The 18,721-nt window shown below is 37.0% G+C and overlaps 3 protein-coding genes across 3 annotated transcripts in view; 2 read left to right on the forward strand and 1 right to left on the reverse strand.

The window, feature by feature from the left end:
• The first annotated feature begins 2,099 nt into the window (after positions 1 to 2,099).
• Positions 2,100 to 4,752, forward strand: LOC107190638 (U7 snRNA-associated Sm-like protein LSm10). The gene is made up of 3 exons (XM_015579473.1): positions 2,100 to 2,239; positions 2,320 to 2,437; positions 4,555 to 4,752. Exons 1-3 carry the CDS (start codon positions 2,100 to 2,102, stop codon positions 4,750 to 4,752), a joined length of 456 nt encoding a protein of 151 aa, XP_015434959.1.
• A 452-nt stretch (positions 4,753 to 5,204) lies between these two features.
• LOC107190709 (acetyl-CoA acetyltransferase, cytosolic) lies at positions 5,205 to 7,562 on the reverse strand. The gene is made up of 8 exons (XM_015579560.1): positions 7,514 to 7,562; positions 6,953 to 7,074; positions 6,637 to 6,749; positions 6,276 to 6,475; positions 5,972 to 6,201; positions 5,704 to 5,892; positions 5,452 to 5,614; positions 5,205 to 5,382 (listed from the first exon to the last, which is right to left on the reverse strand). The coding sequence occupies exons 1-8, from the start codon at positions 7,560 to 7,562 to the stop codon at positions 5,264 to 5,266; spliced, it is 1,185 nt and encodes a 394-aa protein (XP_015435046.1). The 3' UTR covers positions 5,205 to 5,263.
• Positions 7,563 to 8,142: 580 nt separating this feature from the next.
• Positions 8,143 to 18,721, forward strand: part of LOC107190711 (ensconsin-like) — a 285,343-nt gene continuing 274,764 nt past the window's right edge. Inside the window, exon 1 of the mRNA XM_015579561.1 lies at positions 8,143 to 8,198. Coding sequence (XP_015435047.1) covers positions 8,153 to 8,198 — 46 coding nt within the window. The 5' untranslated portion in view covers positions 8,143 to 8,152. The remainder of the gene's footprint in view (positions 8,199 to 18,721) is intronic.

Here is an 18,721-nt window from a genome sequence, read left to right on the forward strand (position 1 = left end):
GAAGATAAATATCGAAGCCAATGGTTCTCGAACATCTGTAACATACAAGGGATTAGTAACAAGAGAGGAGACACAACAATATGCACAGTAAATAGATTAATAATATACACAGTAAATAAATCACAGTATAGAAATCAGAGTAAATGAATCACAGTACACAAGAAAATAAATATCGAAGCCAATGGTTCTCGAACATCTGTAACATACAAGGGATTAGTAAGAAGAGAGGGGACATAACAATATGCACAGTAAATAAATTCATGGTTGTCGAATGCCTGCAACAAACAATAGGTTAGTAACAAGAGAAAGGACGAGTACGAGACGCGCGCCCACCCTCCGCGACGGCTCACGAGAAAGTGAGGAAGCTAACGCCGTTATGTATTGGGCGTACGCAGGTTTGTTCGTGTTGAATTGTTTTTGCTGGCTTGAACGACCTTCCTCCTTGAACGACCCAAACACCAGATGGTACGGCCAAGTACGGCCATAGTACACGGCGTACACGGCTAGGTCAATAAACTGTGTGACGCAACGTCCTTGCGCGTTGGACCGACGAAGAGCACCGATACCGCGGCATGCTCTGCCGTACTCTCTCGCTCGCACAACTCCCCCCATAGATCACCGAAATCCCTCGGCACGCGTGAATACCGACGGAGAGCACCGATACCGCGGCTCGCTCTACCGCTCTCGCTCGCACGCCGTGACGTCACCCGACTCCCGGAATACGGTAAGGCATTCGTGCGAGGGAAATTCTCGGAAACGGTTCAAGATTAGAAACTAAAATTTTACAGAATTTAGTTTCTTGTGGTTATCAACTGAATGCTACAAATTCGAAAAAAATCGGTCATTAAGATCGCAGTTCTGTGCGTTTCGACGTGGAATGGCTCGTTTAAACCCGTTTTCAGGATGCTACAAATATATGCAATATACATATATCATAGAATTATTGGTAATAAAATAAAAATAAACCTCCGAAGTGTTCCATACCGATTTTACCGAGCTTGTGCAGGTTCGGGGTCGGATTTATCGGAATTTGTGATCGCGTACAAAAAACTAATTACTTTTAATATGCTATTACGAACACGTATATATATGTATTGTCCCATAAATTTAAACAAACAATATATTTTTTAATTTACAATGACAAATATATTCATTATATACGAAAATCTATTATTTTTTATTTTGCATTATTATTTTAAATAAGCAAATATTTGGCAAATAAATTATTTAGAAATAATTTATTTTTGAAATAAGATTTTGGAATTTATTTGCATACATCCTTATTTTCAAATACACTTATCTGTTATTTTATTTGGAATAAATATTGGCTCTTTTTATTTCTAGTTTTCATTTCAAATCAAAAGTACCCAAGCCTACTTTATATAAAGTGAGAAGACCTTTTTTTAATACGTTTACAACGAAAGGACAGAGGAGAATCCGTTTGCCACATGCAGCAGCGATCTCTTCGATTTATTATTATTAATTATCATTCACTTTTGAGAAAACAAGACTAACAATAACAATTCATTCATAACCAGTTATAAACACCTGTGTATGACAAAATGATCACGTAGTTCGTTTCAAAATTGGTTGCAGACAAAAAAATGTTTCATAATGTCAATAATATTGATTTCCCCGCAACATCCATAATTATTACAAATATCAATATAACGAAATATCTTTTATGCGATGTTTGTGGTGTAATAAAAATCTGTGTTTCGATTACGTTTTTGATACATATTACTCATATGTAATAATATAGAATAAAAATATACTATTAGTCCGATATTTGAAAATATACATCCGTTCGTTGTCACTGTTAAACTGTTGTAATAACAATGGAATAATAAAATAATTTACTCAAATGTACATAATAATACATACACATATTCATAAAAACAATATTAAATGCAGTAACTTTCTTGTACGCGAAAAAAAACCAATAGGTCTGTCGGGACGGGAATCCAAGACTCCATAGTAGGTTACCGGGTTACCCTCCGGAGGGGAGTACGGGTTCGGAGTCTCGTGTTCCATCGTGGTCACTCGTGAACATTTCTGATCCAGAAGGTGTACACAATTACTTTGACGGTCGATGTATCATGAATTTTGAATCGAGAAAGGAAAGATTTAAATTATTTAATAGTCTTGCCATTTTACTGAAAGCTGTTGAAAATGAAAAAACGACCGTGGATCTTCGAAACGAAGGGTCTGTTTACGGAACTGTAGAATACGCAGACGCGTAAGTCACTTTCATTCGAATGCTTTTATTGTTATCATTATTAGAGTAGTTTTATTTTGGATTTTGTTTTGTTGGTACAGTGTCATGAACATTGTAATGAAGGATTGTATCTTCACTGATCCTAGAGGGGACTCTCACAATTATGATATGTTCTTCGTCCAGGCGAGAAACATTCGCTACGTTCATATACCACCAAAAGTTAGTATATAAAAAAACATGTTTATTACATTTCTCTCTGATATAGGTAGTTACGACTAGAACCTAAATATTCCCGTTGACATCACTAAACAAAGTAGAATTACACATTTTTGATTTTCGACGTTTTACGTATTTAAGTTAGGTTATTTGATATTTATTATTATATGCAAATATCGTGTTAGCACCGACGAGGTATAAGAATAGACATTTCATCCAATATATTTTTGCGGCCCCATTTTCCTTTTAGTGTCACTACCAACCATAGATTCACCATTGTTATAACGTAGAGGTCACTGAAATCACAGGCTTTTTAAGGTGTCGATACTACAGTTTAGGTGGGCCACTAACTCACATAAATGAAAGATTTATTCCTGTACCTTGTTGATGGTTTAGTAATAGGATATTACTTTCTACATTAAGTATATTAATTTCTATTTATCTGTATCTCTTTACCCACAATTTTTATCTTATTGATATGATAAGATTCCACCATTCATTACATAAACTGCTTCAGTTACATGTAAGAATACAGTCTACACCTTCTAAAACTAAAGTGAATTCAGTCATACTTTCTACAAGTGTTGAACATTTTTGTATAACAGTGTCAGATTTCTCATCTATACAAGTAAACATGAATAAGTTTAAGCTTCTCGATTACGATTGTATTGGGTTTGATTTAGATAATTCACTGATACGTTACAATCTAACAAACACTACACAGATGGTATATAAAACTTTAGCAAACTATTTAATAACAGAGAAGGGATACGATGCTAAATATTTATCAAGACCATTAGAAGGCAAAGACTTTGATTTCATACAAAGAGGATTAATTTTAGACTTTGAGAAAGGAAACATTCTCAAAATAAGTTCTGATGCTTTAATTCAGAGAGCATGCCATGGAACTAAATTATTAAGCCTTGAACAAATTAGAAAAATCTATCCTGATCAGAAGTGGCATGCTACAGATGTCTTTTGCCATGACATGTTGTCAACATGGAATGGTCCTCTATCAACAAAAATGAGAAGTTTATTAGATTACTTTGATTTTGCATCATCTATTATATTTGCAAAATTAATAGACACTCTTGATGAACAACAAGGAGGACCTTTAAAGGCATATAATGTTTGGCCCGATATGTTAGCTGGATTACAGGAAATGTATAATAAGGATCATTTTAAATTAGGTAGAGGATGCTTTTTCTTTAATATAAAAAAGGATACTGCGAAATACATACGTAAATGCAGTACAAAAACTATAACTTGGCTGAAAGATCTAAAAAAACAACATACCATTTTTCTTATTACTGGATCAGGTATTGATTTTGTTGAATGCATAGCTACATATGCCATTGGAGAAGACTGGAGATCATTGTTTGATATTGTTATATGTTCTGCAAAAAAGCCTGGGCTTTTTACCAGTGATCGCTCATTTCTACAAATGGTAAATGATGATACAGGTGATATAGTAGACACTAAAGATTTAGAACAAGGTGGGGTATATAGCCAAGGTAACTGGAAAGGACTTGTGAAATTTCTGGGACATGTATCCAAGAAAAGTAATCCACGTTGTCTGTACATTGGAGATAATCTTATACAAGACATTTATGTACCAAGTGTTTATGTACAATGTGATATAATAGCTATAATTGAGGAGCAGATGTCAGAAGGAATGGTTCATCAAGATTTATTGCATCCAGATGAAAAAATGTTGAATTCAACACTGTGGGGTTCTTTTTTCTGTTTGAAAGATACTAACATTAATGTTGATTCATTCTGGGGCTCTGTTATAAAAAAATATGCAAAATTGTGTATACCAGAATTAGATGTATTTGCACAACAACCATTAGAACAATCTTATTTATGTTTTAATAAGGATGGAAAGACATATGATGGATATTATCCAGCTGTACCACTTAGTATAACAACATTTCAAAATTTTGTCTAAAATTTCTATGAATAATTATAAACAATAAATTTATCTCAGGTGCTAATTTTGTTTATTAACATAATGTCTCGAGTTATCTATGTTTACTTATTTGAAATTTAATCATTAATGTATGATACTTTTATGGTAGAAACATATTGTCATATTTGTCATGTATTGTTAATTTAAGATACGTATTATACCAGCTATCAAGGAACGCATACAACATTTAATAAGCCATAAGAAAGGCCGTACCTATACTAAATCTACATTTAGAAGAATACGTGCTGAACAGAAACAACGAGAAGGACTTGTAGCAGTAGAAAAGATCCTGGATGAGAGGAAGAACCCAGAAGACCCTGCCAACAGTGAACTTAACAAAACATAAACAACAGAAGTATTTTTGTAATAAGTTTATTTACATTTTCAGTTTGGATGTATAAAAATAACTTTTATGTGCACACATATTGCACAAAATACTGTATGCACATGTTTATTGTATAATATATTGCTTTGTATAAATTTTAAGTACAGTTAAGAAATATACTGTAGAAAAGTAATATATTAATGAGTATAAATAACATAAGTTTATTTGCTTATACTTTATTTAAATTGTAATAATGTGCAGTAAATGCAACTATAAATATTTATATGTTGTCAATACACAAGCATACCTATGTATGTATATTTTATACCTGTATTAATTGATCTTCATTAGAATATGACGAACGTGTTTAACGATTTAACGAGTTTCAATAAAAACATATCTTTATCGTATTAATCAGGAAATATAATAGTGCTGTACATGGTGAATACACCACGTTCTATTGTCTTCCAAAGGATCTAAGTACCAACAAACTTCAACCTTTGCAGTACAAGTAAACCTAATTATGTGTTTGTTATTTTCTTTGAACAGCAATAGCAATTCCCATTCCACCACCAATACATAAAGCTGCAACACCTTTAATTCCACCAGTCCTTTCTAAGGAATGTAGTAAAGTTACTAAAACTCTAGCGCCTGAAAGATGAACATTTTAGATATAATAAACATATTAATAAGTTCACATACAACTAGTATTTCATTTACCAGATGCACCAATCGGATGACCTAAAGCAATAGCTCCTCCATTTATATTCACTTTGGATGGGTCTAAACCAAGATTCTTGATACATGCTATTGACTGTGCTGCAAAAGCCTCATTCAGTTCATATAAATCCACTTCTTCCTTTGTCCATTTTGCTTTTTTCAGCTGAAATATTTATGCAACATTATATTAGTACGTAATTTTGAGGTGACAAATTTTTTATATACATAACAGGAGTTACTGTATGCACTAACCACCAACTCGACTGCTGGAATAGGACCTGTACCCATAATCCTGGGGTCTACTCCAGTCTGAGCCACTGCAACAATTGTACCTAGTGGAAGGAGCCCCCTTTTTGCTGCAGTTTCTGCTGACATGAGTACCAACGCTGCTGCTCCATCATTTATACCAGAAGAATTACCAGCAGTGACAGTACCATTAGTCTAATTATAAGAAATGTTAAGTAATTATTATATTATGAGTGTTGCAATTTGTAACAAAACCTTTTAAAAAAAATTATACCTTTATAAAAGCAGGTCTTAGTTTCTTAAGGGCTTCAACAGTTGTTCCAAACTTAGGGAACTCATCTTTGTCTACAATAACAGGCCCTTTCTTCGTAGGCACAGTTACAGAGACAATTTCTTTATTGAAGTAGGCTGCATTCATTGCAGCTTCTACTTTTTGCTGAGACTTAGCTGCATATTCGTCTTGTTCCTCTCTGCTTATATTAAATCCCGCAACAATATTTTCAGCTGCAAATGTTATATTACATTACTTAAGAAATTTATACTAGAAAGGGACAATTGAAGTGTTATTCTTCTTGCACCTGTTACTCCCATTTGAATTCCATGAAATGCATCTGTTAATCCATCAGACAATAAAGAATCTAGAAAATTACAATCCCCTAATTTCACACCATTTCTAAGGTCTGATACATGTGGTGCCTGACTCATGCATTCCTGGCCACCAGTTACAACTATTTCGCTTTCCCCAACTTTTATGGATGTATAACCAGACATAACTGCTCTAAATGAATAAATTTGCATTGTAGAAAATACATACAATAGCAATGTGCACATAAATTGGAATATATAAAAGAATTTGTGATAATATTAACATTGAAACTACTATGTTCCTTTTTAGAATACATTAGTTCATACTTAATAGATATGCAATCTTATATTTACTTTAAACCAGAACCACATAGCATATTAACTAAATATGCAGGTACAGTTATAGGAATACCGGCTTTTATAGCTGCTTGCCTTGCTGGATTTTGACCTTGTCCTGCTGTTAATACCTATAATAGAATGTAATTTAGAATTGACAAAATTTTTCACTTAATCATTTTTATCAATATATGTAACAAGGATGCAACTTTACTCGCAGCACTTTATTTATAAGTTGACTAGATGTCTAAAAACATAGATGTTTTATTTTTTTTTATTTTAAATGATTTGAATATGTTGCCTTGGGTGATATCAAATTACACTCTTAAATTACCTGTCCTAAAATGACTTCAGTAACATCACTCGGTTCAATATTAGCTCTTTTTAGACTTTCTTTAATAACAATGGTTCCTAAATCTGATGTTTTTATAGATGATAAGGATCCACAGAATGATCCTACAACAAATAATGATAATAAAAAATTGAAATTAAATGAATTGCATTTCATATTTAGTGCATGATTTACAGGAAGACATATTAAAGCAACATACAGTATTTAAAATGTAACAAGATTTCTTATTTAAAAACTGTTCATAAAATGAAAGTACCATCAGGAGCTTAGATGTATAATCTTTAAGATTATGTCAAGACACATTTGTTAATCAAGAGATAAGTGATATCAGAGTTTCTAATTTGAATGTTAGTAAAACTGTATAAATATAATTGTTTTTTGATACATGTTAAATCGATTGTGTTTAATACGCGGCATATTTTAAATTGAAAATTTGATTGCTATTACAATATTATTTAAACTGGGTTAGTAGTATACTACACGAGGAATATAATTACTTTCCCCTTTTAGAACATTTGAATGCATAAGGTACAAAATTTATACCTATGGGTGTCCGAACCGCTGATACGATCACAACATCACTTGCACTCATGTTGAAATCTTCTTACAAATTCCGTCCAAACTTACGGAAAACTGAACGAAGACTGCCGCCACAAGCCGATATAACGGAAATAAGTTAGCAGCCGATGTGCCGACGACGTGTGACAGTAACGGCATATGAAAGTGTGTCAAACGAAGTCCAGCCGCATTCTTCCGTGAATAGTTCCACATATAGTTGTATTGAGCAATTTCAATGTACTACACCATTTTAAGAGTACAATGACGATTCTTCTCAATTTTATACATAAATTAGACGCGTAAACATTATCGGTACATAATGTTATGGGTAGCAAGTTTTTTTCAGGCGACAACTTCATATTGATTCGTAAGAACATTCACGTAAAAAATCGTACATTTAAAAGTGAATCATATTTTTGAATTTATTTGTACAAGAAAAGCAAATGTACGTAGCTATGGCATTGCCTTTATTATCACAGATGCCGATACGTCCCTGACACGACGTCACCGTCGGTCTGTCTACGAATTCAGTGTACAGGTGGCGCTGACCCACCAATCGTGGCGCCGTGGTGGTGCTCGTTTGTTTTTACCCAGCGTGCATTGTGACCAGTGACTGGTGCTAAGATGGCTGACAACAAGGAGGAGATTTCGGAGCTCGTCGAAAAGCGAGGTATTTATTGCGATTCTACCGATTTACTTGTCGTGATTTCGATACGGGATCGAGGCACGGGCCATGACGGGATCGTCGGCGTAGACGTGCGGCCGGTGTGATCCGTAATTGCCATAAAAATCACGCCATCTGCACGCACGGTGACCAGGAGGAACGATCGCGAAAATCGTCGCGAATATACCAACGAATCGGGGCTCGGTTTCCGTGTCTGTCGCAACGTTCACGGTGATCGTGGCCGGTTAACCTGGCTCCCGCTGACAGGGACACGCCTGTCAACGCGACGTCACGACCGACCAGTGCCAAACATACCATCTTTTTGACAGGGGGGCTACGTGCACACGGTCCGCTGCACGACATCCTTCGGGGCAGCGTGCGTGTAGTAAGTACGGTACGAGCGAACAGCAGACAGAACCGCACGGTCTCTCGCCGCCTCGTTCGCCTCGTTCGCCTCGTTCGCCTCATGTGTGTCCGCCTAAGCGCTATGCTCGTTACTCATTAAGGTCATACGCCGACGGCCTTGCAATTCGACCGTCGCTCAAGTAATCCCTCGCTCGAGATTACCGTTATCTCTTACCGCGAATTTACTGCCGGCTGATTCGTCGAACACCTACGCTCTAGGCTGCCGTGTATACGCGAGCGATGGCGAGTAGGAGCGCGCGTGTGCGTTCCCACACGGATTCCCGATCGGCGGTATTCGAACGTTCTGTCGACCGCGGGGCACTTAAAACCGGTATTATTTTGGTTTCGGTATTACACTGATTAAGTCGCACCTATAACCGGAATAATACCTAATCCGGAGTGGTTACTTGGATCATTTCGATTTTCATCTGTATACCGAGCTCTCAAAACATCATAACCTATAACCCACGGTTGGTTGAACACAGTGTACAGAAAGTTTGTAAATATCGATGAAATTTACCATAAGCAGAGCTATGAAAGAGAACGGCACAACAATTTTCGCATTGCATACAGTTTTGTTGGTTTGTATCATTATACAAGAATATTTTGTTAATTTGACGTATTTGTTTATTTACATTTAATCGACGATATTAACGATGAATCGTTTATAAATACTCATCTGCATTTTCGTTAACGTACATTATTTAAATTCATCTAAAAACTCAATAGCAGTCACCGGTGATCGTTATGGCGGCGAGTGCGTTAATACACCTATACATGTCAGGAGTATACAAATGTATAAGTGCAAAGAGCGGGGTTCAGCATACATTATAAGTGCTGTTATATCTAACCCTGAGTTAGAATAAATACTAATTATCAAATACCGGGAACTACGTATTAGTTTGCCGGTTTGTTATGCATCGGTGTATAAGGATTATTATTACTGTCTTCTTTATTACACGCTATGGGCACATGCAGATAAGTATGTCAAATCATAAACACAAAAAATACATGGTATTTTTATTAGAAATGTATAAACCTTCAGTATAACATCATGCAGGTACTGTCGTGTTTAATTTCTATAAGGGTTACAAAAACGAATCGTGAAATCCTGTTATAAATACTAGTATTTTGTGTTTTGGTATAAGTTTCTCGTCGAGTCCACATGGTCGTTCCATGGCGAGCATGCACGGGGGATGTAAAACGTGTCCGTTGGTGCTCGTCAGGCAATAAATACACGCGTTCTATCACGATAGATCGTCGCCAGTGAAAGAGAATATCGGCCGGTGATCGATCGCCACTTGACGTCTCGATCTTATGCCACTGCACGCCACGTGGAATTTGCACCTCGATCCATTACTCGTTTGATACCACGGAAGCGTTTTCTTTCATTACCTGTACACTTCTAATCAGGTCCACGATAAAAGGATACGTAACGATAAATACATGCAGGTTCAACTTTGCCGGTTTTGTATTCGCCGCGACCATAAATTAACTCGTTTGATGCCACGTGGATTTTGCGTCGACAAATAATGCGCAGAGGATCGTGATGTCCACGCGCGTCAGACTCTATTCATGATTCCCGATTTCTTTGTGTATATAGAGTTGTTTCACAGATTTTTTTCTGCATGTGACGTTTCATTTTATTTTTTGCCGTGTTTTACTTACACTGAGGAATATCTAACACATATTTGTCTAAAGCAGTCTGTCTTGTCAAGATGTGAAGAATACTTTCTAAGAAATATTATCTGAGGTCATAGGGGCGATGTATTGTTGACTTACTGTTACTAGTAATTAGCGAATAAAAGTTATATCAATCTGTTTGAAATTCAACTAAAGCGCTCGCGCACCGTCGCGCGGCCGAGATCTCCCGAGTGTGGACAAAGTCTCGCGAGATTCCGTTGCGCTCCTCGTTCCACGAAACATCACGCGATTTCATCGCGGAAACCAATGCTGGTCCGCATCTGTATCGCGCGATGACTCATAGCCAATCACCGCATTTTGCAAAAAAGGACTCTCGGTGCTCGAGTATTGTCCTGCGCCGAGAGCCCAACAGAACTGGAAGAATACCGGTACGGTTCTCACGCAAAAAACCGCACGTGCCTCGCGTCATTATAACACATTTCTCTTTGTTGCAACCAGCCAACAAATTCTATCGAATGCGCATCGCGTTATCGTTCCGTCTTAATTATTGTACATCGTCCAATAAACGTTCCAAGTGTTCGGTATTTCATCGCCAATTTCGCGTGTGTTTTTCTGGACTCGAGCAAGAGTCCTCCTTCCACCTTCACGCTCAGCGCTGAGCGATCCCAGCGATTTTCTATCGAAATTTGCGGCAATCAGCCCGTTTCGAAACACAATCATTTTGTCAGATTGTCAATATAGCTCACTCAGATGTACTGTTTGACCATCATTTTTTGTTTCCCATTTTCGTGGATACAGTGACCCAGTCTGACCGATAGACCCTGGAACACCCTTATTTATTTACTAACCAGTCTAAGCTTTTTCTATCAGTCATTTTTCGTAAATGTGCTATTTATATTAATTTTTCTATCTTCCAAAGACCTTTCTATGCATGCTTGAAAGTTGTTATTTATTATTTACATGCTTTGGCTCTCGTTACATAAATAATTCACTGTACAATATCTGTCCCTTCGTATGTTACATAGTAAATTCGAAAACCGCAACGTTCATCAACATTACCGATTTTTCGTACGCCCCTACTTCATGAATTTCATCGGTCCGGGCCTCGAGGGTCTCGTATGTAGATCAGCGGACGTGTCATTCGTTCGATCCGGCCGATTACGGTTCATCGTCCATCTACCGGCTCGTATCCCCGTGCGTTTTTTGTAATCGTTTAATGGTAATTCCTTCTTTTTTCTTCTGCGTGCGGGCATATCGATATTTTATCAACGAATTACGTGGGCTGCGGATGATTATCCGGGGGTGATCGGCGTTGCGCACTGATCAATCGGGATTTCTGATCGTCACTGCCACTGTAATGCGATTAGCATGGTTACATGCGTCTTGTGTATTACATATGTGCCGCGTCTTCTGCACGAGCGTATTTATTTTCTGCGCACCACGTCGCTGTACCACGTCGTACCAGTTCCCCGTATGACTTTATTAGAATTTTTCTCGTAGATTTCTTTTCTTTTTAATTCTGGATTCTTTGACCGTTTGAAAGCCGTTCCTGAGAGCAATCTCGGAGGCCCTTTCACCGGTGAGACATGAATTTTCCAATTATGTTGTTACCTGCATGAAAATGGGAAACCTCCAGTTCTTGTACAAAAGTGCGTTTTGTCAACAAGATTTTTCATGACATTTCTACATGTTTGTTATGTTATTTCCTGTATTTCTTGACAAATATTGTCCTCCTGCTGCTTAATTGTGGTAGGCTTATTTGCATAGACCTTTCCTTTTGAGTATCCCCACAGAAAAAACATCTAGATCCATTAAATCCGAAGAAAGGAGGGATCTATCAACGAAAATTTCTCGTAATTTTTAATAAGTTCCCACGACAAAAATGAACGGTTCACACTATACGACTTTCAAATGAAAATTAACATAATTTCAACAGAAAAATAAAATGGTAACGTCCTCCTATAATATCCTGTGTAGACCAACCTTTATATGGTACTGTGTCGTTCGTAGTAGGTCTGCTGTTTATCCTAGGAAGTCTTGTTGATCGAATAGACGACGGTACCTGAGTCTAAATAGACTCCTACTCATCTTTAGATGTGTTTCGAAAGAAATTTTTTCCTCCTTATTAAGTACTAATATAAACAACTGTACGCTTGAATTAGTTTCTGTAAGCTGGAATGGTGCGTGAAGTTTCTGGCGTTCTGGGTTTAAATCGACCCGGACACCGTTGTCCAAGGGTTAGATAAGGTGATCGTCATTTCATAGCTACCCTTAAACAGTTCTTTCAATGTGGCGTATTATTGCTTGGCGAATCTCCATTGACCCAGTCATAGGACTCCCGAGGGTTAATGCCTTCGGTTAAACCGCGTCGCAGCCAGATCTATCCTGGGTTACATATCGAGCAATAAATTCATTTCGGCGTGAATCGCAAGGCGGAGGAGGCACGCCCCGACATCGCGTGACTGCCACTTCAATTCTTCTCGACGTTGTTCCGTTGGATGTCCGTTTAATCCATTCGGGAACGACCAAGGAGTTCCCCCGTTTTAGCGATATTCTAGAAGCATCGCGATGATAGCGATCTTATGCAGACCGGTGGATCAATATCCCTACGTTTAGTATTTTATTCGTGCGCCGTTTCTGTGACGCTCCGCGTTGTTCTTCTCCGACAACAATGCCTCTATTCGTTTATTTGTTTTCTTCGATATGTCCTAGGTGCCTGAGGTGTGCGGTGCTTATCGATGCATCATGTGCTGAAAGGGTTGATGATCTGGTTGAGATTCAATTTATTGTATATGGTGCTTTATTTTATTTGTGTTAGGTGTTGGATTTACCAACGAGTACTTTTTTTTAATCAGATGATAATTCAAGTTCAGCGTATATACTTGTTATTTTGTTTGATACAAATTATGTAGATTATTGGAATCACGGACGTGTTATTATGATAGGTTTTCTTTTATTATTTTGTAAACAAATGTTGGGTTTGATTAAACTTAGTAGATTACTATTGATAACGAAATATGTGTAATCATTTATGAATATACGCTATGTTTGATTGACTGGTGTTATAATTTTTTAATGAGGAGATGCTTCGTAGTCTGAATCTGTAATTTTCCCTCAGTTTGAAAATTATGAGTTATGCAAAATAAACTATGTAAAATACTGAAAATATTGTTTTTCATGATATCTAACTGTTTTTATTGACATGATGGCACAGATAGTGTTATTGATCATCATCCAAGGTTTATGTTTTCTTTTCGACATTTTATAGAGTGATTTCAGTAATCTAGCTAGCTGAAACATTGGAGTATAAAGTACTTATATTAATGCAGTCGCAACCAAAATCCTACAATTTTTATTTATGATGCCCATTGATTCAAATCTTCTCATAAAAATCTTAGTGGGCTGAGAAAAACATAAAAAGTATCGGTAAAAGAACGAGGAATGTATGTTTTTATACGTATGGCTTTTTTCAGTCCATTTTAGGCGTAATTTTCGTTACACTATAACTAAATTTATTCTTAATATATCCAACAATTCGAAGCGTTCGTTTTGTACGCGATGCGTGATCACAGGGCCAGCTGGCATTAAACATGCTCTGACGAATTTTAACGGAAGGAAGTTAGCCATTTATGCTCGTCCGTGAACGAACGTGTCTTCGATTTTTAAACGGCACAGTCACCGGCGAATTATAAACACATTTCCCCAAAATGTTCCCAACTGTTAAACAGCCTGTAGAAACTTTGCATAATGCACAGGACAGGCTGCTGCTGATCCAGTCCGAAATTAAGGTCGGTGGGTTTGTGAGTCGATGGCGCTCTCAATTTTGTTAACTGCCTTGTTGTTAACCACTGCGTAAATTATCCTTTTCCGGCCTAGTATTACGCACCATAACCTTTTATAGCAACTTTAGTCTTCGAATTATGAGCAGTAATTTAATTAACAGATCATTTAGAATATTTAAGAAGTACGGGTTATGCAAGGTGTTCATCGTAACGGTTGCCACGATTTTTCTAATACTTACGATAGTCTGATAAAAAAATGTTATCGACAGTAGTTAGTCAGCAGTCAATTGGCTACGAACTGCAATATTAAAAATTCTCAAACATTGTTTCCTTGATAAAAAATCAAGGTCATCTTCGGTATTTTGAAATGGCAGCATATAATTTTTTTTATCCGGTATTGTAGGTGGCATTGAGAGAAATTCAGCGATGTCATGCAAAGTTGTTATTTTTTTCTAATAATTTTCTTATAAAATAATTTTCAAATATAATTAGATTATTTATTAACGCGTGTGTCGAATATAATTCAGTGATACTTGGTAAATTGAATGTGAACTGTGAACAGACTTGTCATAAATTCGACCTCTTGTTCACGGTGCGTAATCTTATTATTATTCAACATCTAATGACTGGTCCAACTGCATGCCATTTTCATGCACGTCAGAGATAGGCAAATTCATACTTAGATAATCAGTTTCGCATAACTACTAACCGATAAAAAAGTATTTCGTCAATTCGAATCGATTGAACATGGAAATTCCAATTTTTTTTATAAAATAATATATTCTCTTGAATGAGTAGACACTTTGCAAACAATTATTTGATGTCATTAAGTGTTTAAAGATCACGATGACGATCTTGGATACTTCTGCTGTTCACTGTGTATTCGACTAAAATTGTGCTAAACTCTGATGTTGACTCATGCATTAATACAGTATCTTGTTACACCGAAGAAATCATTTTCTAAGCAAATTATTCACGAAAAAGAACTTTATATGACATCGTTGAATTTGTCTTGAAGCCATCTACAACACCGGATAGAAAAATGTATATAGTGCCATTTAGAAAAAATAATGGTAACCTTGATTTAAAAAAAACATTTGGTGTCAATTTTTAACATTGCAATTTGTTGCCAATTGAATACCGACTAACTTTTGTTCATAGCATCTATTTGTCGGTCTATTAAAAGTGTTCGAAAAATTGTGGTAACAGTCACAATAACCTAACCACCCTGTATAAGTCTCGGTATATTAAACACGTTTAATAAAGTTTAACGAGAATTCTACTTTACTTCAAATCTGTTAGAGCCTTTAATAAAGCCAGGAGATATCCCGTTTTGATTCTATTTCTTCTGATCCAGTCCATAAATTTCTCCAAGCATCCACAGTCGATTTTATTATGAACCTACATTTGAACAAAACAAACACGAAGTTATTAAATTATTGAGGCACATTAATGTCACCAGAACCTGTTAGTATTGCGCGTACGTACCGAGCACAGGATACACCCGTGTATTACAATGTAAACGTGACTTTGCCCGCGACGTTGGCGTCAATAAATGAGCCCGTAATAGATATTCGACGGCGGTCTGTTCTATTTGCTATCCCATCTATGCGCTCCGTACGTGCTGGTAATAAAAAGAACACGTTGTAACCAAACGCCACCGATATTTTATATTAACATTTGACGGCAAAATGTGTGTGTCCAAATCGGTACATACCGTCCACGGTGCAGTAAAAATTACACGTTTTCTCCTTGGTTCGAATCCGTGAAGGAGCACTCGAACGCAGTCGCAACAGATGACGAGGATACTTTAAGTAGGTTGCGTTTATTTATTCCTGGTGGCGTAGAATCGCGTTCGGTAACGGCACATTATTGTTTTGGCGTCAGCTAGAAACTGTGATCTCATCGTGCAACATACTTACGCGATTTTTCTTCCGGTTTCGTGTTTTATTTTCTTGTGGTTTTTTCAATTTAAGGAACCTGTAAAGTGTCTGGTGAAAGCTGGAGGTTACATCTGTAGAACTGATAATTCAATTCTGGATGTATATGCGAGTTCAGATCTTTTGAAAGGAGTTTGTAGATGTTGAAGAGAAATTTATGTTTTCAAATGAGAATTTCGATTGGTGAATGATGAAGTAAAAATTGTATTATATCGACATTAGGATTTATATTTTATTTTGTTTCTTGTACACGTATTTGTTTATAAAATTCACGTGCTACTGATAAGGAAGGCTTAAGTCACCGGTGGCTCTAAATTGAAGAGGACAGAAACACGTTCGTGGTCTCACTCGGTGATAATGAGAGTCTAATTTGCCTGCAACCGAGTGTTGTGCGTATTAATTTACTAGTTGTGCAGTAACAGCAGTTAGAGATGCAGTCATCCAGATCGTTCTGTGCAAAACGAAGCACGAAATTCCATAGAGGCTGATTGCTGTTTATGACGATATATGCATTCATTTAAGGAACACTTGTTGATGCATTTTACGTGTTAAACAGAGCAGCTAAGGAGAAATGGGTACTCTAAATAAGAAAGCCATGTGGATGTAGATTGAATAATTTGTAAAAGTTGCGAATCGAGCAAAGAAAAATGTTTAAAATGATCTTAAATCATTCAGAACCTACATTATCTAAATATATGATCGAAAAATAGATTTCGAATAAAGACAAATTCTATTTGTCCAAATGGATACTATGTTGAAAAATGAACGCGTACACTTGCAAAAACATGTTTTTACAATATTTTTAAACCTCTTGGCTGTCTTTAGATCTCTTCAAGGTAATTTTATGAGCGTAAGAATGTCATGCAAATTCACAATTTCAGAGCTAAGTATCTAAACATTAAAATGAAGCAGAATTTTAAATTTTGCGCTAGAAGCTACACTACGCTAATAATAACACATAAATAGTATTGAACTTTATTACAACCTTTATTGTATTGCATTTTTAAAGTTAAGGGATGGTATAAATGCATAAATATCCGCAGTCTACTTATCAGTTACTAGTCGTATTTTGAAAGAGTTTAGGGTTCCGATAGTAGGAACGAAGAGCAAGCTCTTGTGTCCTTCAGCCACTTTGGCTGGTTCCACGTTCGCATCGGGGATGTGACAAACAGGAAACGATGCAGGACGTTTTAAATTGGTCGGTTATACGCGCGACACCGAATCAGGCAAAGGGGGGACTCTAGCTCTAACTCGTCGCTTAACGAATGGTTTTGTTCTATTGATAAGCACCAGTCCGCGGAGTTCGAGGTTGTAGTTCGACATGCATTGTTCAGTACAGCCGAATCGATATCGTGCTTCATTTTCCCCTTAAAAGAATCATTCACAATCTAACGTAAAGTCCGGTTATAGTTGGTTTTCCGGGTTTGTACAACAAGATAAAATTACATTTTCTGGAGCTATAACTCCGACGAAGATTATCCCAAGCGATACCAGACAAGGCTTTATTATTATTGAATCACTTTATTGTCGACGATACGATACCGAAGTTCATTTCCATAATTGGCGAATGTTCTAAACACGGAAGTACAAGTTCGCCCTTGATAACCGTAAACTATGTTAAATCGTTGTTCATTATCTTGTCCTCTCGTAGAACGATCCAGATTAATCGTCTTCTCGGTGAATAACCGTGAACACATTTAATTCGTTTAAATAATGATTCAGCGAGCACAATCTTACTGAAATATAATTCTGTCTGCGGTGATGTCGGTCTTAACAGTAGCCTCGATCGAAATCAGAGCCTCGTTCCAGCTTCTTTCTGGCGAGGTGACCACTAATTATGGCCGCAACGCTGCACCATGTAATACGCACTAATTATTTTAACACCGTTACGTAATTATTGACCGACCAGGTTTTCGATCATCACCGTTTCCTGCCTGGTCGTCGCGAAAGGATTCCTCGTCGTGTGGTCAGAGACATAGAGGGAGAGGAAAAAAAGGGAAACTCGATTATTCAGATACCGGTTAAAAGCTACCATAGTATCAGTGAAAGGAGGGAATCATAATTTCTGGTGTCTGTTAATCGTTCCGTACGTTTATTAGACACCGTGGTTCTACGGCGCGGCGACCTTTGCCTGTGGACCTGTGGACGCATCTCTCTTCATCATTCCATTATACATGTCGAGTTAATAATCCACGGTGCAACACTCAAGAAACCTCTCTCTCTCTAGCGCTAGCTCGTTCGTTCCACTCGTTTCCGTTTCTTTTCTTCGCGAGTTTCTAACTCTCCTCGCGGCCTCTTTGATGGACTCTTTGGTTGGCCTCTCGAATTCAATCGCTCTTGTCGATTCGAAGTTTCGAGCAGAAATTACGATGGAATGTCGTTGGATATCTACTAGAGATTCACTGTATTTTGATTAGAAAGAATGCGTTTATAGTTCTCGGTTGTAAACAGTCCGCTTTTTGCAGACAGCCTGTTGCCAGCTGTTGCAAAGCAAATGAGTCATCGGAATATGTAAATAGCGTCTTTTGAATGCTTAATAGAGCGAGGAACTTTATTTCATTGAATTTTTATCTTGGAAGAAGATTGGAACGAAATTTAATCTGTTTTGGGAATTTTATTGGATTGAATTCTTGAATTGATTAACATGTTTGTAGTGTGTGGTAGTAGTATACGTCTTTGTGAATCGAAAATTAGCAGCTTGCTGTCAGAATTCTTCGCGTGAAAAGTCGTTGTATGTGGACTCTTTTGGTTTATTCCT

Source organism: Dufourea novaeangliae, unplaced genomic scaffold, assembly GCF_001272555.1.
Source record: "Dufourea novaeangliae isolate 0120121106 unplaced genomic scaffold, ASM127255v1 scaffold170, whole genome shotgun sequence".
Classification (NCBI taxonomy): domain Eukaryota; kingdom Metazoa; phylum Arthropoda; class Insecta; order Hymenoptera; family Halictidae; genus Dufourea; species Dufourea novaeangliae.